Source organism: Suricata suricatta, chromosome 7, assembly GCF_006229205.1.
Source record: "Suricata suricatta isolate VVHF042 chromosome 7, meerkat_22Aug2017_6uvM2_HiC, whole genome shotgun sequence".
Taxonomy (NCBI): domain Eukaryota; kingdom Metazoa; phylum Chordata; class Mammalia; order Carnivora; family Herpestidae; genus Suricata; species Suricata suricatta.
Window position 1 is genome coordinate 131,240,692 of NC_043706.1, and position 24,895 is coordinate 131,265,586.

General features: G+C 39.2%; 1 protein-coding gene across 4 annotated transcripts in view; it reads right to left on the bottom strand.

Moving 5' to 3' along the window:
• Positions 1 to 24,895, bottom strand: part of SYNE1 (spectrin repeat containing nuclear envelope protein 1) — a 455,818-nt gene that overhangs the window by 30,310 nt on the left and 400,613 nt on the right. For all 4 annotated transcript variants that reach the window (XM_029943998.1, XM_029943995.1, XM_029943997.1 and 1 more), the window contains 3 exons: positions 13,388 to 13,550; positions 2,084 to 2,271; positions 583 to 733 (listed from right to left, as the gene is read on the bottom strand). In XM_029943998.1, coding sequence (XP_029799858.1) covers positions 583 to 733; positions 2,084 to 2,271; positions 13,388 to 13,550 — 502 coding nt within the window. The remainder of the gene's footprint in view (positions 1 to 582; positions 734 to 2,083; positions 2,272 to 13,387; positions 13,551 to 24,895) is intronic.

The following is a 24,895-nucleotide window of genomic DNA, read 5'->3' on the forward strand; positions in this document are numbered from 1 at the left end:
ATTGAACATTTCCTCCATGAACACTCTGATGGTGCTGCGATTTTCGTCTCTAAGTAATTGAAAAGTCTAGAGACTGAAGAATGACACTGCACTTCATTTGTCATTAGAAATGGCTTGTTATAATTATTCTGCCTAATTCTGGAGCCAACTCTACTTTAGCAATGATTTAAAAATATATATACCTATTCTCTAATTAGGTAAAATAAAAATCAAGAAAATAGAGAAGAGAGATTTTGATAGTATGAAACATCATATTTTTATCTTAGGTGGGTTGATAGTGAAGAATTATGAAATTTTAAAAAAAGCCAAGATCTTTTTTGGGGAATCATGATTCATGTTTTGTAATAGAATTTCTTGCCATTATGGCTTTCCTTGTAATTCTTGAGAATCTTAACGACAAACCTCAGTTCCCTCCTTCATTGCCTACTTAGGAGGCAGGAACAAAGATGACCACAGAGCCATCACCCAGCTGTTCGAAGAACTAACGTGTGGGCGACAGTGAGTTTATGCCTTGGGACACCAACGACTAGTTGGCTATGCTCATAGCAAGATAAGGATGAAACATGTGGGGTTAAAAGTCACCTCAAATTTCTTTAGTTCTTCCTTGGCAACTGTGTAGAGCACCCCGGAAGAGCTGGGGAAGGCAGCTGTCCTTTCTGAAATCTTGAGCCAATCTTCAAAACGAGAATAGTCATCCAGAAACTTCTGCCACAATCGCCACGTCTCTTCAATTCTGAGACAGATGAAGAAAAAACAGAATCTGATTGTTTGGGACTGTTTATGCTCCAGAATCCTGTTTGATGCCTGCGGCAGGGCTGACAGAGCCCAAACAACCATCTGTTGTGCCAAACAATAACTGTGCCTTAAGCCAAATCCAACCAGAGTGAAAAGGAGACAACTGTTTGAGCTAAAATGAAACAGCTGTGTGTTTTGGCGTTTTTTTTTCTTCTTTTTTTTGTACCCATCCTACAGCTTTGGATTTGGAATTAGTCAAACTGTGTATTACAAACACATAAAGTGATCTGATCTGTGCAACGGGGTTTAGAGGTACAACACCACATTTGCAGGACACGCTCATGGCCAGGGTTCCAATGAAGTCAAACTAAGGTCTGAAAACCCATTTAAGTCCAAATCAAACTTACCCTCATCGAAATTAACTTATGACAGCAAGACAAATATTAACTTCTCAAGAGTTCTCCATACAGTAGAGAAGATTGTATGTCACTGTAAATCATTATGATAATTTTCTAACCCACCACTATTTTTTACTGTCTTGAATTTCAAAGGTTTTTTTAAAAAAGATAAGCTCTGTTTTATTATTTAATTTTTAATAAAATAATATTATTCTCTACACTTCCAGTTCTGTAATAATATACTTGTTCAGCAAGGGCATATTTTTATTTTTCTGAATTATATTTAAGCTATTAGGTCAGGCATAGTTTGGCTTGTTATATTTTTATACGGTAGCCTTCCCGCCCCCCCACCCATTCCGTGCTTGGTACACTCCAAGACTCCCAGCACATGCCTGAAACTGTGGATAGCACCAAGTCCTGAATGTCCTTTGTTTTATCCTAAACATACATATGATACAGTTTAATTTATAAATTAGGACTGGTAAGAGATTAACCACAGTAACCAATAATAAAATAGAACAGTCATAACAATCTACTGTAGTAAAAGTTAAGTGAATGTGGTCTCTGTCTCTCAAAACATCTCATTGTACTGCATTCACCCTTCCTGTGATGACGTGAGATGATGGATGAAGTTATCGGAATGAGGCAGGTGTTGGGACTAGCATTAGGCTGCTATTGACCTTCTGACTGTACATCAGAAGGCGATATCTTATGCTTCTCGATCCTTCTCGAGCATAGGTAACTGAAACCATGGAAAGAGAAATGAGGGACAATGTGGGGGAAAACTACTGTATTACCTTATACCTACTTATTTTCTAACTAAATGTAGAAGACAGCAAGTTTGGGAAACCGGTGCTATTTCTGGACACCGCAACCCAAAGGAAATGGTGAGCAATGGGTACTCTTTTTGGTCCATCCTCTGCTGCAGCTCCTTGAACCTCGCAGCTTACCTGAGCCTCCTCTCCATGGACATGGCACAGATATTCCTCCACCGCCGGTCTAGGTTTCGTGTAGCCTGCTGGATGGAGTCACACTCGGCATCTGTGGCGCAGGCATCACAGTCGTGCAGAAGGACCTCACAGAGGTTGAGGACAGAGGCCACACCCGTGCTGTGCTTCTCGATGTCTCTCTGAAGTTCCTGTGGGGAAGGAGCCGTGCTTTATTCAAATACTCGGCTACCGATGAGAGAAAATGCAGAGTATTCCCTGACTGGTAAATGGTTAGACAAAACCCTGACAAACACCTTATTTCCTTGAATGATGTTTCTTCAGCTTCATTTATGAAATATGGCAAGCTCAAAAATATGAGAAAACGAATCTAGGAAAAATTTGGCTATGAAAGTTATGACAAAATATAAATTGAATGAATGAAATAAACTACATTAAGAATAAAACTATCTTCTCTAGTGATTGAAAAATAACTCTTGCCCCAGAATCTACTTCATAGATTATCACTTCCATTCCAATATATCGATCAATCAATCAATCAATCAATCAAAGGAATACATGAGCTCTTGTTAAAGTGCTGCCACTTAAGAACTGGGATTTCATCTCCCAAGATCTGCAAACTGCTTAAAATAGCTAATTCCACCATCATTTAAAGTACCATGATTTAAAAGACCTACGTTCTCTCTCATGTATGACATCATAACATCAACAGCTTCCTTAGGGAGCAATTTTAAAAGTAGGGCAGAAATAGAAAGATGATGATAAACAAGGCACTGAATTTCCCCAGTATATGACCATGTAGAGTCTCCATGTTAATTGCATAAAACATAAATGTAAAATGTATGTTACTTTTTCCTAAACTTTCAACTCAATTTGCTCAATGTATTTCATTATTAAAAGTGAAGCTACTTGTAATTTTGTTTGCCCAATTATTTATCAAGTTCTTTAATTCATTTTCCTTGTCTTTAAAACAGTTCTTGGATTTTCTGAACTTTATTCTTGTTCTGATGAGAAGTCCTCAACTTATTCAAATAGCTGAGATTTACATTTTTGTGGGTATATTCTTCTATTTTTCCTCTTTAACACCATGTTATGAGGTCTTCCATGCTAGAGTTAGCTTACTGTCAAATGCAATAACAGTGCCTTGATTAATATTTGAAGATTTTGTGAACTATGGAAGGAGACAGGTTCTATAAAAAATATTTCTATTTCACTAAACAGTCCTTTCAGATCTCTTACATAATCTCTTCAGTTATGGGGAAATCATCACGAGAACTGCTGGTCTAAGAAATATAATGTTGAACTCAGTATTTGCTCAAAGATGAAGACAGAGACACTTGTGAATGAGATCACCAAGTAAATTTTAGGTCTTAATGTGCCTTTGTATATAGAGATACATTTGTAAGTAGTGTTAGGTACATGAATGTAATTAATACTTTTAAAAAAGTTATAGTGTTTCCCCAAGTACTTTTAAGGGTTTTTTTTTTTTAGCTTTTTTGAGATATACCTGACATAAAACATTGTGTAAGCTTAAGATGCACAATGTGGTGATTTTATGTATGTATAAATTGTAAAATGCTTACCACAATAAGTTGAACTATCACCTCACATAGTTAGAGTGTGTGTGTGTTTGTGTGTATGTGTGTCTGTCTGCATGTGTATGTATTGAGAACTATTAAGACCTATTTTCTCAGCAACTTTCTTAAAAGTTTTTTTAATGTTTTATTTTATTTTTGATACAGAGAGAGACAGAGCATGAGAGGGGGAGGGGCAGAGAGAGAAGGAGACACAGAACCAGAAGCAGGCTCCAGGCTCTGGCTAGCTGTCAGCACAGAGCCCGACACAGGGCTTGAACCCACGAACGTGAGATCTGATCTGAGCCGAAGTCGGAGGCTTAACCAACTGAGCCACCCAGGCGCCCCATCTCAGCAACTTTCAAATATGCAACACAGTATTGTTAACTATAGTCATCCTACTGGACATTGCCTCTCCAGAATGGATTCATCTTATAACTCGAAGTTTGTACCCTTTGACCACCTTCATTCATTTCCCTCACTATCACCCCATGTCTGGTAACCACTAATCTACTCTCTGATTCTATGAGTTCAATTTTTTAGAGTCCACATATTAGTGAGATCATACAGCATTTGTCTTTCTCTGACTTATTTCACTTAGCATGATGACTTTAAGGTTCATCCACATTGTTGGAAATGGCAGTATTTCCTTTCTTATGGCCGAACAATATCCCATTGTGTATACATACCACATTTTCTTTATCCATTTATCAATTGATGGGATACTTAGACTATTTCCATGCATTCACTGTTGTAAATAATGCTTCAATGAATGTGGTATGTGGAGGTATCTTTTTAAGATAATGATTTCATTTCTTCCCCAAACTTACCCAGAAGTGGAATTTCTGGATCATATGGTAGTTCTATTTTTAATTTTTTTAGGAACCTCCATAATGTTTTCCATAGTGATGATACTGACTTACATTCCCATCAAAAGTACACTAGGGTTCTGCTTTTTGATAATAGCCATTCTGAAAGGTGTGAAGTGGTATCTCATTGTAGTTTTGATTTGTATTTCCATGATGATTAATGATATTGACCATCTTTTCATGTACCTGTTGGGAATTTTAGTATCTTCTTTGGAAGAATGCCTAACCATGTCTCTTGCCCATTTTTGAAATTGAATTATTAATATTATTATAATTGTTACTATTTTTGCTATTGAGTTGTACAAATTTCTTACACATTCTGGGTGTTAACCTTCTCAGATATGAGGTTTGCAGATATTTTCTCCCATTCTAGAGGCTGCTTTTTCATTTGGTTGGTCATTACTTTTGCTTTGCAGAAGCTTTTCAGCTTCATTTAGTCCAGCTTGTGTATGTATGTATGTATGTATGTATGTATGTATTTATTTATTTATTTATTGGCTGTACTTTAGGTTCTATATCTAAAAAATTACCTCCAAAATCAATGTCAATAAGCTTTTCCCCTATGTTTTCTTCTAGGAGTTTTAGGGTTTTAGGTCTCCCATTTAAGTCTTTACTACATTATTTTTTTTTAATTTTTTAAATGTTTTTATTTATTTTTGAGAGACAGAGAGAGACAGCATGAACAGGAAAGGGTCAGAGAGAGAGAGGAAGACACAGAATCTGAAGCAGGCTCCAGGCTCTGAGCTAGCTGTCAGCACAGAGCCTGACACGGGGCTCAAACCCACAAACTGTGAGATCATGATCTGAACTGAAGCTGGACTCTCAACCGACTGAGCCACCCAGGCGCCCCTAGTCTTTACTACATTATTTTGAGTTAATTTTTGTAAGGGGTATAAAATAGGGGTCCAGTTTCACCTTTTTGCATGTGAATGTCCAGTTTATGCAAGATCATTTTTTGAAGAGACTGTCCTTTATCCATTGGATATTCTCGGCGCCCTTGTCAAACATTAGTTGGCCATATATGCATGGGTGTATTTTTAGGCTTTCAATTCTATTCCATTCGTCTATGTGTTTGTTCTTATGCCAGTATCATACAGTTTTGATTACTATACCTTTGTAACATAGTTTGAAATAAAGAAGTGTGATACCTCCAGCCTTGTTGTTTCTCAGGATTGTTTTGGCTATTTGAGGTCTTTTGTGATTCCATAAAAATTTTAGAATTGTTTTCCTATATCTGTAAAAAGTACCATTGGAATCTTATTGGGATTATCGTGAATCTATAGATAGCTTTGGCTATATGCTCATTTTAACAATATTATGTCTTCCAATCTATACACATGATGTATCTTTCCACTTATTTGTGTCCTCTTTAATGTCTTTCATCAGTGTATTAATAGTTTTCAGTTAGAGATCTTTCAGCTCCTTGATTAAATTTATTCCTATTTTATTGTTTTTGATGTTATTATAAAGGAATTATCTTCTCCCCCCACTTCCAGATCGCTCATTATTAGTGTACAGAAATGCAACTGATTGGGGTGCCGAGGTGGCTCAGTCAGTTCAGCATCTGACTCTTGATTTCAGTGCAGGTCATAATCTCATAGTTCATGAGATTGAGCCCTGTATCAGGCTCTGAGCTGATGGTGTGGAGCCTGTTTGGGATTCTCTCTTTCCTTCTTTCTCTGCCTCTCCTCTGCTCTCTCTCTCAAAATAAATAAATGAACTTAAAAAAATTGCCACAGAACACTGTTTGTTAAATTTGTATCCTACAACTTAACTGAATTTTTTAGTTTTCACACATTTTTGGTAGAGTCTTTAAGATTTTCTATATGTAAGATTATGTCATCTGCAAACAAAGGCAATTTTGTATCACCCTGTCTGATTTAGATGCCTTTTTTCTATTTATTTTTTTTCTTGCCTGATTATTCTGGCTAGGATTTGGAGTACTATGTTGAACAGGTGAGAGTGGGCACCTCTATCTTGTTTCTGATCTTAGAGGAGAAACTTTCAACCTTTTACCTTTGAGTATGATGTTGGCTGTGAGCTAATCATACAGCCCTTATTATGCTGAGGTACAATACCCACTTTGTTGAGAATGTTTATCATTTGAATTTTGTTAAATGCTTTTTCTGAATCTATTGAGATGATACTATTTTTATATTTCATTCTAGTAACGTAATATATCACATAATTTTTATATGTATATGTTGAACCATTCTTGCATCCCAGGGATGAATCCACCTAAATCATGGTGTATTATGATCCTTTTAGTGTGCTGTTGAATTTGGTCTACCAGGACTATGTTGAGAGTCCTATTTATCATGGATATTGGCCTATAGTTTTCTTCTCTTATAGTGTCCTTATCTGACTTTGGTATCAGGGTAATGCTAGCCTTATAAAATGAATTTGAGAGTGTGCCCTTCTCCTCAAATTTTTAGAAGAGTACAAAGAGCTGGCTTTAAGATTCAGTAGATTTCACCTGTGAAATCATCTGGTCCTGGACTTTTCTTTGTTGGGAGGTTTTTGATGACTGATTCTGCTTGTTTATTCATTACGAGTCTGCTCATATTTTCTATTTCTTCATAATTCAGTCTTGGTAAGCTGCATGTTTCTAGGTATTTATCCATTTCCCTGATGAGCCTAGTATTTCTTGTAATGTCTCCATTTTTTTACTTATTTGGGTCCTTTCTCTTTGTTTTTCAATTTTGTTTATCATTTCAAAGGACCAGCTCAGTTTTGTTAATCTTTTATACTGGTTTCTTATTCTCTATTTCATTTATTTCTGCTCTAATCTTTCTTATTTCCTTCTTTCTGCCAATTTTGGGTTTAGTTTGTTCCTTGAGGTACAAAGTTAGGTTATTTGAGTTTTTTTCTTCATATAAGCATTTATCACTATAAGCTTCCCTCTTAGGATTGCTTTTGCTAAACCCCATAAGTTATGGTATGTTGTAGGTTTCCTTTTTTGTTTGTCAAGATATTTTTTATTTTTCTCTTACTTTCTTCTTTGATCAGAAGAAGTGTGTTATTTAATTTCCACAGATCTGTGAATTTTCTAGCTTTCTTCCTATTATTGATTTCGAGTTTCTCATCATTGTAGTTGGAAAAGACACTTGATATAACTTACATTTTCCTGCATTTGTTTTGTGGCCTAACATGTAACCAACACTGGAAAATGTTCCATGTGCTGAGGTAGGGGGGCAGGTGTTGCTGGGTAGGCTGTAATCATTGCTCATTGAGGGAGGTCACAGGCTGTGCTCCCTAACAAGGCAGTGCCTGGACTCAGTGATTGGGTAGGGCCACTGGCTGGGCTCAAGTCACTCCTGGTGAAGTGGGATATTAGGCTGTGCTCTCAGACCACATGGTGCTACCGGCTGGACTCTGTGTTCAGGTGGAGCCATCAGCAGGGCTGCAGGCTATGCCCTGGAATTGGGGAGGGTTATATAGTCTGGGCTTTGCCATCAGATGGGCCACTGGTTGTGTTACCCTATGAGGCTAAGTTACTGGCTGGGCTCTCTGGGGTGGCCCCTTGACTGTATCCCAAAGTGTGTGGGGCTAAATGGTTGAGCTGGGTCACTGTCTAGGCCTCCTTGTCATGTGGGGCCGCAGGCTATGCTTGGTGGTTGATTGGAATCGCAGGCTGGGCTTCCTGCCTGAATAAGGTTGCAGGCTATGTTCAACAATCAACAAGGCCATAGGTTGGATGTCACTGCTGAGTGGGGTTATCATCTGGGCTCTGTGGCTGGGTATGGTTGCAGGCTGGGCTCTGTGGCTGGGCAAGGCTGTAGGTTGAGCTCTGAGGTTGTCCAGGGTCACTGTCCAGACTCCCTGATTATGCAGGGCCAGAAGCTACGCTCAGCAGTTGGGTAGGGCTGCTGGCGTGGCTCCCTGCTCAAGCAGGACTATTGGATGGGTTCCGTGGCTGCCTGGGTTCTCTGGCCAGGCTTTCTGGTGGGGAAGGACGAAGGCTATGTTCAGCTGTTGGGCGGGGCTGGGATTTGGCTTTTCTACCCAGGTCAGATGGTTTCTAGGGCTCCAAGCTCAGTATGGTCCATTGTCTGGGGACCCAAATCAGGCAACTCGGCCAAGTGAACTCCCAGGTCAGACAGGGCCACTGGCTGGGCTCTGCTGATGGGCAGAGACACAGGCTTGGGTGCAGCTGCAAACAGGAATGCAATCTGCCAAGATGCGAGGACTGGGTGCTATAAGCCTCAGCCCTCTTCTCCCTCACTAACTGATCCCCAGTAGTCAAGCCATATACGTTCCCTTAGTGATTCCTAGGAGATGAGATCCAAGTGGGCTTCCGGGGAAGGGTGGGAGAGTCAGGGGAGCCAGATGCCCACCTTGGCCAAGAGCTGCCCACTCAGTACAGCTCTAGGCCAGCCATGAAGGACAATGTGGTCAGAGTGTGGCCACTCCCCTTACCCTTAGTCCTTCTGGTCTCTGGGGTCCAGGTGGGTGCTTCATCTTCACCCTTGGATTTTGGGAAATTTACAGTGGTGCCATGGGTATAGATAGTTGCTTGTTGGTCTTTTGTGAGGGAGTCTTAAGTCAGAAATAACCCGTATAGTCATATAGATGAAGTGACTCCTCTACCCTGGGGCAGAGGCTTCCGGGGCCACCATTGTGGAAAAGAGGGCCAGAATATCAAAACCAGAATTGTAACTGACAGATTGGTGGAGGCTCCATATATAGACAATTGAGTTAAAAATTCCAGACGACCCAGTCGTGGGTGAGGCTGCCCAGTTTGGTGAAATTTACCTCCAGGAACTCAACCAGATTCACACAGTAAATATCAGAATAGACCCCTTGTGCATCTGCTCAAAAGTTTTTCTTAAAATCAATATATGAAATAAGCTTGAGGGGGGTTAAAATATGGGTGAATGCTCTCATACAGATAACGATTTTAGTCTCCACTTTAACCTCCATTGGTAATGGTCCTGAACTGACATACAGTGTTTCTGAATTTATTCTCCTTCACTATAACACAGAGAAAGTTGACAAAATGTTCTCTGAGTCCACCTCAAGTCTACATATATTTCTGTCCAATTAAGTATATAATAATTAAGTGCACTGGCAAGAGAGACATATAGAAACTCCACAGAAGGGACTAGAAGAACATATATTTCTTATCAGTTTAATCTCTTTTTAAATATTCAAGGGAATTTTCCCCTTTGGAGACAGAATACTACTTATCTGTCTTTTACAACATAGATCCCAAATGCTATTAATTTTTTACAGAATCATGGTTAATGTGAATGTGATAGAATTGAAATAAAATTTACTAAGCACTTTGTTCTAGGTGCTGTGCTAAGTACTTTTCATATCAATTTTTATAATAACACTGTGAGCCATGCACTCTGATTATCAGCATTCTATATATAAGAAATCTGAGGATTAAAATAGTTTATTACATTGTCCCAGTCCACGCAGAAAAGAGGTCAAGCCCAGATTTGAACTCAGGGAGTCTTTATTTTTAGCCATTGGTATACAGTTGTTTCCTTTTTTTTTCAACTTTAACTTAAAATTGAATTAAAAGGCAATGTGAACATATGTTAATATATTAAAAAGTTAAAAACTATTACTAAACTCCCAGTGGAGTAGTTCCCTTTTCACTCCCGATTCTCATTTTCCAGAAATATCCATTTCCATCTCTTGGAGCTCTGCCTTCCTGTTTTAATTTCTGTATTTCTAAGTAGCATGTTTATGTTATGATTTCCTGATTTTAAAAATTTTGACATTATCTCTGCTTCTATAATGGAATTAACTTCTACCTGACACCCAGGGCTCCAGTTACCCTTTGAGCACATCTTCTAGCTGGACCAATAATGAATGTTTGTATGATTGTGGTTATTTAATAAGATTACTTAATACTTTTCACATCTAAGCAATGACATATACAATGGTTTTATATATATATATATATATATACACACACACACACACACACTTGTGTTTATGGAAGCAGTAGCTCTCTCCCTCTCTTTAAGACATGAATATTCCTAGCTTCCATCCTTTCTCTTATGGTGCTAATAAAAGTCCCTCCAATCCGCTTAAGCCCATCAGGGCATCTAGTTCAACTGTCTTACTCCTTGGAGACACCCATCCCAGAGCAGCCAACCCCCTACTCCAATGCTTCAGGTCAGCTGGTTTCTGGGATGCTCCTTCACCACCCGTTCTGGGAATTTTCTTCTCTGAGGTTTTATATTATTTTTCTTATCATTTTAGTATATGTAACATCTTTCATTAGCTTCCTGAGAATGTATGCATAGGAGGTAAATATTTTATTAACAGGCAGGTGCAGGGCACCTGGGTGGCTCAGTCAGTTGAGTGTCCGACTTCAGCTAAGGTCATGATCTTGCAGTTTGTGAGTTGGAGCCTCACGTCAGACTCTGCTGACAGCTCAGAGACCTGAGCTTGCTTTGGGTTCTGTGTCTCCCTTTTTCTCTGTACCTTCCATGTTCATGCTCTGTCTCTCTTTCTCTCCCTCAAAAGTAAATAAACATTTAAAAAAATAAATAAAAGGCAGGTGCAGTATTCGAAATTATAAATAATTTTCTCAGCTTTCTGGAGGTACTGTGTCATTGTTGTTTAGCTTCCAGCATTGTTTTGGAGATATCAGATTTTTTCATCTTGGAAACCATAAAGTCTTCCCTTTTTCTCCCATGTTCGAAAATTTTAGAATGGTTTTGCTTTGTTTTTATTTTTCCTGGGCAGTTGTAGGGTTTATGCTCTAGAAGTACAGCTGAATTTGAACAAAGAGAGGCTTGGGGGCACCACTCCCCCCACAGCTGACTGCCCCCCAACTTAACTACTTATAGCCATCTGTTGAATAGAAGCCTCCCCCAAAACATAAACAGTCAAATAACAAATATTCTGCATTTTCTAGGTATTATATGCTATGTTCTTACAATAAAGCAAGCAAGAAAAAAAGAAAATCTTAAGGAAGGGAAAATACATCTACTGCATATTTTATTGCATTAAAAAAATCCACATATAAGTGAAGTCATGCAGTTCAAACCTTTGCTGTCCAAGCATCCACTCTCCATATGTTTTAGTTTGGGAAAATTTTGTTATATTACAAATTTTATAATTTCTTCCTTTTTTATTTTTTTGTGAGGGACTTTCATGAAATAACTGAATTGGATTTTTAAAACTCTTACGTTAATTCTGGCTGTGATATAAACTTGGCTAGTGACGTGGTGGGAGTTGGGACAGTGGGAGTCAGATCATCAGGTACAGAGCATTTCATTTAATCTATTTTTCGTATAGTGGCTCTAGCCTCAATGGTGCCCTGTAGGCCCAAACCCCAAAGTCCCTCTGGGCTGCCCTTTCCAGGGAGTCATCCTTGGGTCTTCTGTTGGAGTTAATAGGTGGGAGGTGCCTAGCTAGTCAGGATTAGGGGCCTCTGCCCTACCAGTCAAACCACTCCTTATTCAGACTTTCAAAAAATCTTCCATTTGAAAGTCCTACAGACTTGATGTCTGTACTTCATGAGTCTTCTTGGATTCCCAAGGCATGAATCCGCTTTCTCCATCCTCCATCCTGCTGATACCAGAAACTAGTTATCTATCCACTTCTGTCTTCCCAAATTCTGCTGGGCAGATGTCACCTCTATCATCTTTCCTGGTCTCTTTTCCATTTGGGTTTTGACCTTTCCCCTTTATAAACTCCACTTTATTGGAGTTTAGAAGTGGGTAAGGCTATAAATGTATATGATTCATTTGCCATATTTAATTAGATACTGTTTTGACCTTCTTTCATTTGCTAAATTATAATACTGGCTATTAGGATTTGAGCTGTTTTTAACCAGTTCTCACTGGGAGACATCATTACCATGTTCTCCAAGAGTATTCAGGGAGCAGGAGGCTAACCCAAACCCCTATCAGCTAAATAATAAGAATTTCAAACATGAGAGAGTCCATCACAGGGCTTTAATCTTACAAAAATAGGACAATGCCCCATTAACATTGTTTTAAAAAATGCTAATTTAAACATTAAAATATTCCCAGTATCTAAAAACTATATTTTAATATCTTTTTGTATTGGTTTAAATAGTTTATAAAATAAAAGAAGCACATAGACTTTTTTAAGATTTCATAAATGGGTCTGTTTATGTTTTGTAGCATTTGTAAGGTAAGCAACTGGCTATAATGGCTTAAATGTTATGGAAGTTACCATAGTGTAGATAGAATTTTTGAGGACAATCGAAAGGCATGGAATAGTAATATTTCTTATGGGGATTCATGGTCTTTCCTACTAACAACTGAAGTCTGCTATGCTTATAAGAACAAGGAAGGGGAATAGGAGGGAAACAATTTTTTGCTCTGTTGGCTGGTGTACTGTAGGCAGGGGTGATGTGCTGCCTCTGCTACACACATAAAGGTAAAAGTACAGCATGTGGTCTGTAGGTCATGGAGCACTCCTTGCAAAACAATTATTATAGACTCTAAAAACTCTAAGGATGCACTGTAACCTTCATTCAAACACCAAATGCAGGGAAAAAAAGGCTCCTTTCTATGTATGTTGTGGTGGGCCAGTGACCTACACAGAAGTAAACAAAACGGTCGGCACTGTTATGGACACAACACTACAACCGAAGCAGTTCAGGATGTCTTCTTCGTGGACCAATGGTGTTAACCCTAAGACAGCATATCTTCTTAAGACTTAACACCTCAGTGACTTAGAACCTATGTGCCCCAAATATCTGCCCTGCCCAAGCTGCCCTCCCCTTTCTCAGCAATCTTGTCTAGCTTCCTCCTGATTTTCCTTCTCGATCCACTCACCCTCTCACATCCACCTCTGTATGCTGGCCAGGAGCACAGATGTTCAAGAGCCTACTTACTTCCTTTAGTTGTTTTAAGTCTTACCTGCTGCTCAGTAAGCTTTTTCTGTATTTCATCCGAGTCACAGGAATCATAGACTATGGGCTTGGCCAGCTCTGACTCGATGTGAGCCAACCACGTCCTCAGGCTGCTCATGTTCTTATCCAGCTGCTGTACGGCCACCAGGGTCTCCTTCAGCTTCTTCACCCTGTGGGCAGAGGAGAGACTTAATCTTCAGTGAGAGGCCCCACTCAAGTTTCCCTTGTGAGCAAAAGTGAGCATAGGGTCTAAAGCCAAGTTGCCTAAAGTCAAAGTCCAGCTTAGCCCAGCCACTTGCTGGCTGTGACTTTGGGCAGTTATACACCCTTCCTGTGTCTCTCTTTCTTCATCTCTATGAAATGAAGGTAAAGGAAGAGTATGTGAGAGATTTGAATGAGTTGAATAATGCAGGCTATACAGAAAACAGTGACAGAAGCCTTATGGTTGTCACCAAAATTATTATTTCCACAATTATGCTATTTATGCTAATATGAAGAATATCTGGGAGCAAAAAATGAACATTTCCGAATGACTGGCACCAAAACAGTTAACCAATTCATGGTTCTGATTACTCTAGCCCTGATGGGATTTATTTTAGCAACTTTGTGGCAAACTCAGTTAAAAAAAGAAAGTATACTTAAGATGCATTATTAGTGAGTGATCAAATGCACTTAATGCCAGATCTCATTAAAGGTAACCGAGGACCCATTGGGCTACAAGCAGCAGAAGGTAGCTCCAAGGCCGACCGCCATCCAGTCTTTGCCTCTGAAGCCCAGTTCAATGCAGTATTTGCTACACAGTATGTTTTAAAACAATGTTTTCCCAGTCTTTCCAGGAAGAAGTAATTTGCTTAAGATTGCCACTTATCTAACAATCACGTGTGGACATCCTATGTGTAAGATGCTGGGAAGACAAAATAAATAAGACCTGATTATTTTCCTACTGAAATGTACAATCTGATTGGAAATCTGGACATATCAACAGTGAAACATAACACAGTGTGGTAAGAACTGAACTAATGAACCAAGTCCCTGGCTAATAAGTAGGGAGGATCAATTCTGTCTGGGTGCTTTCAGTAATATTCATTCACTCGTTCAGTCTCCACTGGTTCATGTCTGTATTCCTTCTACAAACATCTATGATGCTAGGTAGACATGGAGCTAGGTGACAAAAATACAATGATGGCTAAAATTTCATCCCACCACTGAGGAGCTTCGACTTTACTGAAAGAGGGGGAAATGAAGAAATAATATCTGAGCTGCATTATGACAGGTGGATACCAGCCAAGCAGAAGATTTCTGGCCTAGGAAATGCAGGAAAGAAAATCAGAGATATGGGAGGCAGAGTGAGGGTTGGGGCGTCAGGACGGTGGGGAAGAGAAACCAAAGAGACGCAATTGTGCAGAGGCAGGATGGATAGATGGACTGGAGTAAGATTATAAATGGCCTGCAGGGACGCCATACTGGCCTTGTGTGAACTTTAGAGATAAATAGGAATGTTGACAAGATGTATTAGCCCAGGAATGATAGGATCAGCTCTGATTTTGAGTGTGTGAGTCTTAAGTGCAGCTCCGCTCATGTGGAAGACCATTCTGGAAGTGAACAGAATAGCCCAAGCAGCTTACATCAAAAGCCTGCACTAGGGGTGGGGCAGGGACCACTAAATTCCATTAATGAGGCAGAAGGAATTAACAAATGATGTGATTAGACGGATACTGCCTCTCTAGGCATACAGGATGAGGAGCAAGTTCACGGATTAATAGTGCAGGACGTTTGCAATACAAGTCTGTGGGTCAGGGAGACAGGCATGGAAATGTAGTTCCTAGGTGTAGAGAAGAGGACAGGGTTTATATCATTGCTTTAGGTGTCACTGGCACAGAGCAAGGCCCTATGGAAGGATGTACTTCACTCTGAAAGGGAACGGATGAAGAGAATGAATTGTAAAAGGCTGGCTAATAAAGAAGGAATCTGGAGATATTAAGAAAAGGCAAAAAAAAAAAAATCAGAAAGGAAGAAGATGACCCAGGAAAGTGGGGCATGAAACCAAAGGCAGGAAAAACTTCAAGGAATAGTGGTGAGAATGGTGGTGGTGGCGTGGGGGACAAGACTGATGTCATCTAAGGGTGCAAACGGCAGTAAATGAGCTATCCAGATCTCATGCACAGTAAGTGAATAAAGACAATGACAGTTGTGCAATAATTATGTATTGTGATAACTATTGCTACGGTGGCAACCACACTATAATATATACATGTATCAAAGTCACACACTATACACCTTAAATTTACACAATGGGACATGTCACATATATTCAATAACGAGAAAGAATTAAAAAGGAAGTGTTGGTTAAGAGTGATGTGAGTGCCCCTTTGATTAGATTCGCTTGGCTGGCCTCAGATAAATGGATAAATATATACTCCTAGCTAGATTCCAACCCACTTCTATCAAATCAGAACATTTGGCAGGGAGAGGGGGAGGGTTGGCCAGGGAACTGGCTCTTTTCATGAACACTCCAGGGGAGTTTTAGGTACACTGAAGTTTGGGGACCACTAGTCTACTTTGTCACATGCACAGTAGGACAGTATAATGAGACCTAGAAAGACCTAAACACAATGCATTTGGGTTAAGAAATATGGTTATGGTAAAGGAGTACTGTTAATTTTTTTTTAAGTAGGCAGTGAAGGAGAGTAAATATGATATGAAACTTGTAGAACGATCTGGCTACAAGAAAACTTGATTTGTTTGTTTTATTTAATGCAGTTTAATATTGGGAATAACTCTGGAATATTTTTAAGAAGAGAATAAGAAACTCAGGAGAGAGAAGCCAAAGACAAAAGAAAAAGGAGGAGAGAAATGACAAATGAATGCAGAGGATGGAGCAAGGATGCAGAGGAGGCAGGGTCAAGGGCACAAGGGCACAAGGGCAGGGTTACTTTGAAAGGTGTTTTCCCAGTGAGCGCAGGGTGTAAGCAGGAGTTTGGGAGGGCCACAGGTGGTATTTCTCAGCTCTATTATTATCAAGTAATAGCAGCAAGGATCCATTAGTGAGTGGATCCGTGTGGGCCTGGACGGCTGAGTATCCACAGATCACTCTAAAGAGAACGTTGATGGGGGTGGTAAGTTCACGGTCAGTGATTCCTGGTACAGCCCATATTTGAAATGCACTGATGGGCACCTGCCTGACTCAGTCAGTTAAACATCCAACTCTTCATTTCGGCTCATGAGCTCACAGTTTGTGGGTGAGAGGGCATTACGTTGGGCACTGACAGCATTCAGTCTGCATGGGGTGCTCTCTCTCCCACTCTCTCTGCCCCACCCCTCTCAAAAATAAATAAATACACATTAAAAAAGATAAAATTCACTTCTGTGTTTAGGACATGAGTGCTCCCCTGAAGTGGTTCCCTAACTGACGCAGCTGATAATATAGATGAATGCAGACAAGCAAAATACAGCAATGTCTGAGGTGCTCACTTGGCTCAGCTGAAGAGCTCTCTCTCTGCTTGAAAAAAATGTCAAGAGCCACAGGACTTTTAGAACTCTAGGGATGGGACATATTCCAAGACAGGAATCTGCAATAGAATGTTCTCAGAGATGGAAGACTTGCACCCCAAGGCACCAAGTTTTTCTCAGCTCTGTTCCTTTCAGATAGTAGAGAGGTGATTCTCAAGCTGGGGCTGTTACAGGACCACTTTGGGGTGCTTTCCAAGCTTCCGTAGGTCAGCTGCCTACACTCTTCCCGCCTCCCCAAACCCCAGAGGGCTCTGAGATGCTGCGCTGGTCAAAAGCCATGCTCTGAAGAAACTGTCTTCTAACCAAAGTCTATGCAGCATTTCCCTTTATTTTTAATTACTTAAAACTAATATCACCAAATCCATTATAAATAGAATGGTTTCATATAGTATTATATGTTTTCATCTAGAGAATAGTATTCTCAAATAAAAATCTAGTCATGATACAATCACTTTTCTCTTTGTCATACAAATGCTTTTAAAAGGATTTTCAGTATGGTCAATTCTTAATAATAATACCTATAATATCTATAGTTGAATAACATTTTCAGTTTGTAAAGGCACTCTTAGTCACCTTATATTGTTTGGAAAAATATGTATTTTAAAAATCATGTTTATACTCCACAATATATTTATTGAGAGGAAACAGAAAACATGTGTTGCTTTCTGTTTATCATGACTCATAACTCCGTTCAAGAAAAGACTTCTCTAATTAGTTTTGTAAATGCAACTTGTACCCTGCCCCCAGGGAAGTCTGAGGTATTGACTTTGAATAATAATTCTGAGATTGTTTTCATACAACCTACTCACATTTTTCTCACATATAAGGCAAAAGTCACTTGAGTGTCAACCAGGGAATAACAGTCTCAGAATGGCTGTTGGGTCCAAAGCTCTGGGAGTGCACACTCTACCAATGGCCGTGGCTGTCGTGCTTCCATGGCCCAGGCTGAAAGGACAGTCAATAAACACAAGAGGACAAGACTATAGAATGGATCACTGCACTGAGATGTCTGTTTTGGAAGAAAGTCCTTTCGGGAAACTTCCCCACATGACCAGCTTCCTGTCTTCAGATTTGGTAGCATCCAAATGCTGACTAGGCTTTGGGATATATGCTTTATAGCAACCTCGTAATATCATCAGGATTTTGTGTGGAGCTGAAGACTGGAAGGACACTTCATTCAGTGCTTGCTTCCTTCTTTCCCTTATTTTAACTCCCTGGGATTTTTTTACACACAGGCTCCTCTCCCCAGGTTAAGTTCCTTGGAAAGCTAGAACTGTGAATTTCTACTTTTGGTTTTCCCCTTCCCCTGCCAAACCAAACTCATTGCCTGACACCAAGCTGGGCAGTACTTAAATGCCTGATAAACATTAATAATTAGTATTCTAAGTACAAGTCTTCTATCGAGTTAGCATACTTTATTTTTAATTTAGTTGATACTAAATGCATACTTAAGTTTTCTAAGTCTAACGTTTGCAAATGATACTGTCAAGTACTAAAATTCATTCATCTCCTTGGTTCAAAATTCACCTACAAAAGTTATCAAAAGATCTAAGACAAAAGAATGTGAGTAAATACTGTTCCCGTGGATATTGTCTTCACTAGTCAAATAATTTACAAGACTAGTAATCTTGTATAATACTAAAAGAGTTCCAATAGTCAGAGCAGTTAGTGTGCAATATGCCAAGGGCATCGTGACATGGAAATGCTTATTCATATAGTCCATTAGGGACAAGTTCCTCTTTCAAATGAATATGTAAATCTCAGTGAAGTCAATAAGGGTGAGTATTTAAGTGATTTTGCTTTCTCATTTTTGAAAACATGTATTTGACTATAAACAGCAAAATGCATCGCGTGTGTGTATTGGGGGGAGCAGATGTGAGCCGAGAGGAAGTAAGTAAGGCCCCCATACATCTTTCTTGAACTTACAAAACTTACAAAACATGGTATTTGTAGAACATGAGTCATTTTTTTAAAAAAGAAATGTCCCATATTTTCCCCATTATTTCTTTAAAGGAAATCCTTGGGTAAAGTGTCACAATATTTTTATTTATCTATCACTGTAAGAAGTTTGAGCAACATTCCTTTTGGTAGCATCCAGGATTATAATTCAAAATGGATGTTTGCTGATGTCACAGGTCTGGGTAAGTTGTTTGGCAAAAGTCTTGTAAATCTGTAAATCTCTGCAGCTGATGGGTCTCTTTGCACAGTCCAGTGTGCCTCACAGGACTTTACCCTTTTTGAGAAGGATTCTACTACTAAACCCAGCTGTCAGCACGGATATCTATATACACATATACACATTACATGTATACATTCATCACTATTTTCCTTCATACTAATTTAGCAAACCCACAAACAAAAACAAATTTCACAATCTAAATATAATATCATGAACCCAACGCACCATTAGTAAATCCTATTCGCCAATTGTAATTTATTCGGAGGATGTTATGGTACAAGAATAATATTTTTTTAAATGAAGCTAAAATTACTGTACATTATTCCAACAGAAAAAATACCACGAAATCAGTATTTGCATAATGCACAAAATTTCTATTTTAGACAGATTTCTACATTTTGCCTGTGTTTTAAAACCTTGATACTAGTCAGCGACCAAAACTTAGTGGCAAACCCACACAGAAATGGCTCTTCTCACACACAAAACCCTCCGGGCCCTACAGTATGAGCGGATCTTTCTTTAACAAAGGGAAAACTTTCAGCCACAAAGCTGTGAACTGGCTGAGGCTGAATTTCAGTCTCATCAGGAGCCCATCCTTTAAATAGCAGACGAAAGACCAACCGGGTCGTCTTACTGGGTCCCCTTCTGAATCTCTTCCCTGTGTCTCAGCCTCTCTACTGTGGCCATACCCCTTGTATGACGCATATATCCAGAGACAACTGGAATACCAAGCCATAAGCAAGTTCATTAAGTTTTCCCTCCTGCTCCGAATGCCCAGTAGGGGGAACAAGAAAACAAACCGACAAATAATTCTTGGGAGTCCATGGCCAACAGTCTCCTAATACCAAATCATCTCCACTTAACACTGGACAAAAACAATTACGGCTTAAAGATCCAGCATCTATCCTCCGGACCCCACGCAACAGGAAAGCTATGCACAATGGAAGAAACTCAAGGAGATGCCTGCCTTGTGACATCGCAGTTACATTCTGGGAGCTCTGAGTCCACACAGCCGTCCTCTGCCATCCTCAGGGCACACAGATCTTCCGCCACCACCATGAAGCTTTCAGCTTGCAAAAGTTAGGTCTGCAGAGCAAAAGGCTAAATCCTGTGTGGGGATGAACACTTCCCCTTGTCTGCGTATGGAAGTATGAAAATGCTCACTCTAAACAAATGTTGGTAGGTCTCTGCCTGATAATATGACACTGAGCAGTGACAAGTGGTCATGTTTCTAAATAAAACCTACATTCATTAACATGTGCCAGGCCTGATCTCCTGGAATGTAGGCCACGAGTGTAAGAAGGGGAAAAGGCTCAGTGTAATCTGCAAAGGAGGGGGAGGCTTTCTAAAGAAAGAAGGATATCAAAAATAAGGCTGGCCCGCAGACACTCTCCCATTCTGGAAGAACAGTCAACTCTTCTCGTGGGCTGTTCGCTAAGTTGGAAAGGATATTTGAAAAAGATAAATCACCCAAATGCAAACAAACAAAACCTCTACAAGTATGGCCCATGGTAGTAGCAAAAAGGAGCAACTTCTTTTTCTCTGCTGTTTGAAATGCCAGCTAAATGGTGTAAGTAGGAGTTTTAGAGGTGGTTTGGGAAGGCGGGATGGCAAAGATTTTCAGTAGAAAAGTAGTTGGTCTTCACTTTTAATTAGACTATGTAAGCAGAAGAGTAACTGAAGAAATATTATTCTTCCCCTAGTATTCAAAACCTTTGTCCTTTTAAAAATAATGATGTACAGTGACAAAAATAACATTTTCATTTTGAGATACTATAAAAAAGTATCCGTTCATCTGCTTCGTGCGATTTAGATATCTTTCTTTTGTGAATTTCAAGAGTTTCAAATTTTCTGCACTGAATCTAGAGTAATTTCATAATTTAAGCTATTAAAGAAAATAACCTCTCAAATTACTAATTGCTGGTAATTTAATAAAATGTGACGAACGCTGGCTGCTTTAAGTCCTTTTTTGGATAAAAAGGTTAGATTACAAATAAATGAATAAATGAATATAGTTTATAAATAAATGTTTGAATTAATAGATAATAATGAACATTTGCTAAGTTCTTTTTAAAAGGCCCCTATGAAGAACTGCAAGATAAAATAAAGCATTTGGTTCTGGTTATGTGAGATAATTGCTTTTAAAACAGAAACATTTTCTTTTTTAAAAGAAACAAACCTATATTTTATATAAGAAATATAGTCCAGAAAACTTAATTATAAATAAAATTATTTTTCAAATCCTGCTATTTAATGATGCCCTATTGTGAATTTTTTATAAAATGATCACTTCTTTAATTTATTACTTTTAACAATCAGGAGTATAAACAGGTAAGCTTTGGTTAAAGAAATATGTTCGTCATGGTTCTATAACACTAGACAAATTTATGTTTTCTTGATTATGACTAACATTTCTGAAAACCTGAGATCTGTGAAAACTTTTACTGCCATTATGTTCCTAGTTCAATTCCTTTCTACCTTATTTAGTTCTCCTCATGGGTTAAAATATTTTTCTCATGCTCATTATCATTAGGACAATATATTTATGCCAACAAACTAGATATAAAGCAAGGCTTTAAAGATACAATTACCATAATAGCAAAAAATGGTAATAATATCAATGCCCATCAGCAGGAAAAATATTGGATAAACCATAGTAAATTATACTGTATATTATATTAATATATTATAGTAATTCATTATTATTTATAATTATTTATTTAGAATTTATTTATAAGATATTATAGTAATATAGTTATAATGATACATATAATATGATTATATTATATTATAATAATTATATTATGGAATCCTCTGTAGCTATCTCAAAGAAAGAGATTGGCATATGTGGCATTTTATAGTTTTATAGTCTTCATGGTCCCTCCCCCTGCACTGGCTCTTCGGAGCTATAGTACTTATTTTTATAAGTCTTTTGAAAATGAGGAATCTAAGGGCTCAGAAAGCTCATGCAGCAAGCCCTAGGCCACACAGGCAGAACAAGGTGGACTAAACTCGGGACTCCTGATTAGTTCTGCACCGTATCCATGCTTGCTGCATCAGCGCATTCCTGATCCTGGCCAGAGTTTTTCGAATTGGCCACCTTGAGATAATGCCTGCCATAAATTCCAAGAATCAAGTTTTCTTTTTCCTCTCGTGTGGGTGGAACTCCAAATCCCTCCTAAGGGCAGCTGCGACAACTTCGACAACTTCGCAAAGCCTTCCCCGCACTGCATATGCACTTCACCTACTCCCCCTGGGCTAAGCAGGTGTCGTTGACTGAGCACTTTGCTGTGCTAATAAGGTACTGTCTCATTCAATGCTCCTGATACATTTTTACACGCGTGGTAACTGAGGTACTGAGAAGATAAGTAGTTTGCCTAACATCCCAGTATAGATAAACCAGAAACACGTTCTAATTCAAGCAGTTGGGGCCTTACGCCCATGCTCTGCTTTATTCGTATCTGTATGTATGGCACTTGCCGTACTGTGTCTTAGATTGGAGATACTGAACGAATATTGGAGTAACTAATATGTGCAAAGTACTATCTTACGTTCTGGCTTCACTACGGACACACCAACATCTTAGTAGAGAAAGGGAACTGTAAACAACCCATCACACAAGACATTTTTTATAGTAGAGGGAAATTCTATGAAGCACAGTACACAAAGCCTGCTGAGGGGCGGTGGTAAGAAGAAGCTCACCTAATCCAAAGAACAGGAAGAACATGAAGAACAATTAGGAGCGGCCAGGCCAGATGGGGGTAAGAGAGTGAGCGAGAAGATGGAAGGAAGGCTTGAGGTGAGGAGTCAAGTATGTACCTGCTTTATACCCTTACCTGGATAGGCAGGCACCTTTTCTTTTCAGTTTTACATCCCTAGAGCTGGTGTCGGCAAACTCTGGCTAGCTGCCTGTTTGGGTAATTGAATGTTGTTGGAACCCAGCTTCATTCTTCTGTGTCCATACTGTCCAAGGCTGCTTTGTGATCTGGCAGAGGAGTTTCGGCAGGGACAATTTGGCCGCAAAACCAAAGATATGTACTAGACACTCTTGTGCGGAAAATGTGCCAAGCAAGCCTAAAAGCAGCCTGTGGCCAAGGGCCACATACTGCATGACTCCATGTGTATGAAGTGTCCAGAATAGGTAAGCTGTGGAGGCGGAAAGTGACTTGGTATTTTCCTGGGCCCAGCGGAAGGAGGGAGGGTGGAGGGGAAAAATAAGGCTTTTATTTGGGGGTGAAGAAAATGTTTTAAAGTTAATTTGACAATGGATATACAGGTCTGTAAATGTGCTTAAAATCACTAAACTTTTGACAGATGAATTGGATGGCATGTGAATTGGATCTGAATGAAGATGTTATTGACAAGAAAAATGAGCCAGATAAATAAAGTATGCTTTCGTTTTGGTGATGGGGATTTAAGTCCGATAGAGGGAAGAGCAATATCCTTATATTAGAGAGTAGAGTTAATGAAAAAAACCCAAACAACAAACCTCACTACAACGGAGTGTACAATTAAGTCTTTTGACCTTCCCCAAAGTGGGAAATGTTTAATAATGTATTATCTCATTTAAAAAGCACTGGACAACTAGTGCTAAAAGACAGATTTCCTGTTAGCCCTGAGCTCTAGAAAAACGACTATGTGTTTTTTTTTCACAGAGTTCACTGACAAAGTGAGAGCCAGAATCCTGGCAGATGGTTTTACAGAAATTACATCAATGACTGTTTCTTATGCTGACTGTTTTTTCTTAAAGTTTGTTTATTTTGAAAAAGCACATGAGAGGGGGAGGAACAGAGAGAGAAGGAAAGAGAATCCTAAGCAGGCTCCACGCTGTCAGAATGGAGGGGCTTGATGCCATGATCCCATTTAGGGCTTGATCCCATGAACCATGAGATCATGATGTGAGACAAAATCAAGAGTCAGATGCTCCACTGACTGAGGCATTCAGGTGCCCCTCTTATGGGGACTCTTAATGAAAGCCAAAGGCTCAGAAATGCTTGGTCGGTTGTCATGGCGGGTGTTGACCAACAGAACTTTCTGGGATCAAGAAAATGTTGTGTATCTGCAGTTCACCATAAGGTAGCCATTATCTTTATATGGCTAATGACACTGGAAATATGACTAGCACAATTGGCCATAATTAAAATTAAGCTATAATTTAATTGTATCACATTTCAATTAAAGTCCCACAGTTAGCTAGCTAGTGATTGCTACATTAAACTGAGCAGGTCTAGAAACTATGGACAAGATACTAGAGCACTCTCCACTAAGACCTAAAAATAACTAAGCAAATTTTGTTGGCTGAAAAAATTAAAAATTCTTAGTGAAAGTTTAAAAATTCAATGCAAAACACATTTATTTTGTACTCAGAATGGTCCAAGCTAATCCACTAGTGACACGAAGTTGACTCAAAGTTATGCATTCTATCTGTGTGCAACAGGTTTATTAGCAGTGAATCTTCTTTCTTTGCGTTTTCCTGTTTTTGTTAGCCGGAAAGCTAGTCACCTGAAAATATGATCTTCAGAAATAACCTCTCCATTCCCACAAGAGCACCAAAACAGCACAGAAATATCAAAAGGCACAACTGAGTTGTGTTCTGCATTAATGAATCAGTGTGGGAAAAAAAAGTTGGAAGAGGAAGAGCGGTGAATGAGACTGAACCATAGAAACTTGATATTTGAGCTGGCAGGTCACAGTTGAAGATGGGTGTGGGGAACGGTCAGCTGGTCTGTGTACTCCCGAAGCGCTGATAAACAAGGAAATGGAAAGTAAATGTGATGGCCAAGTGTCATTTAGGAGCATCTTCAAGGACACTCTGAATCCAGTGCC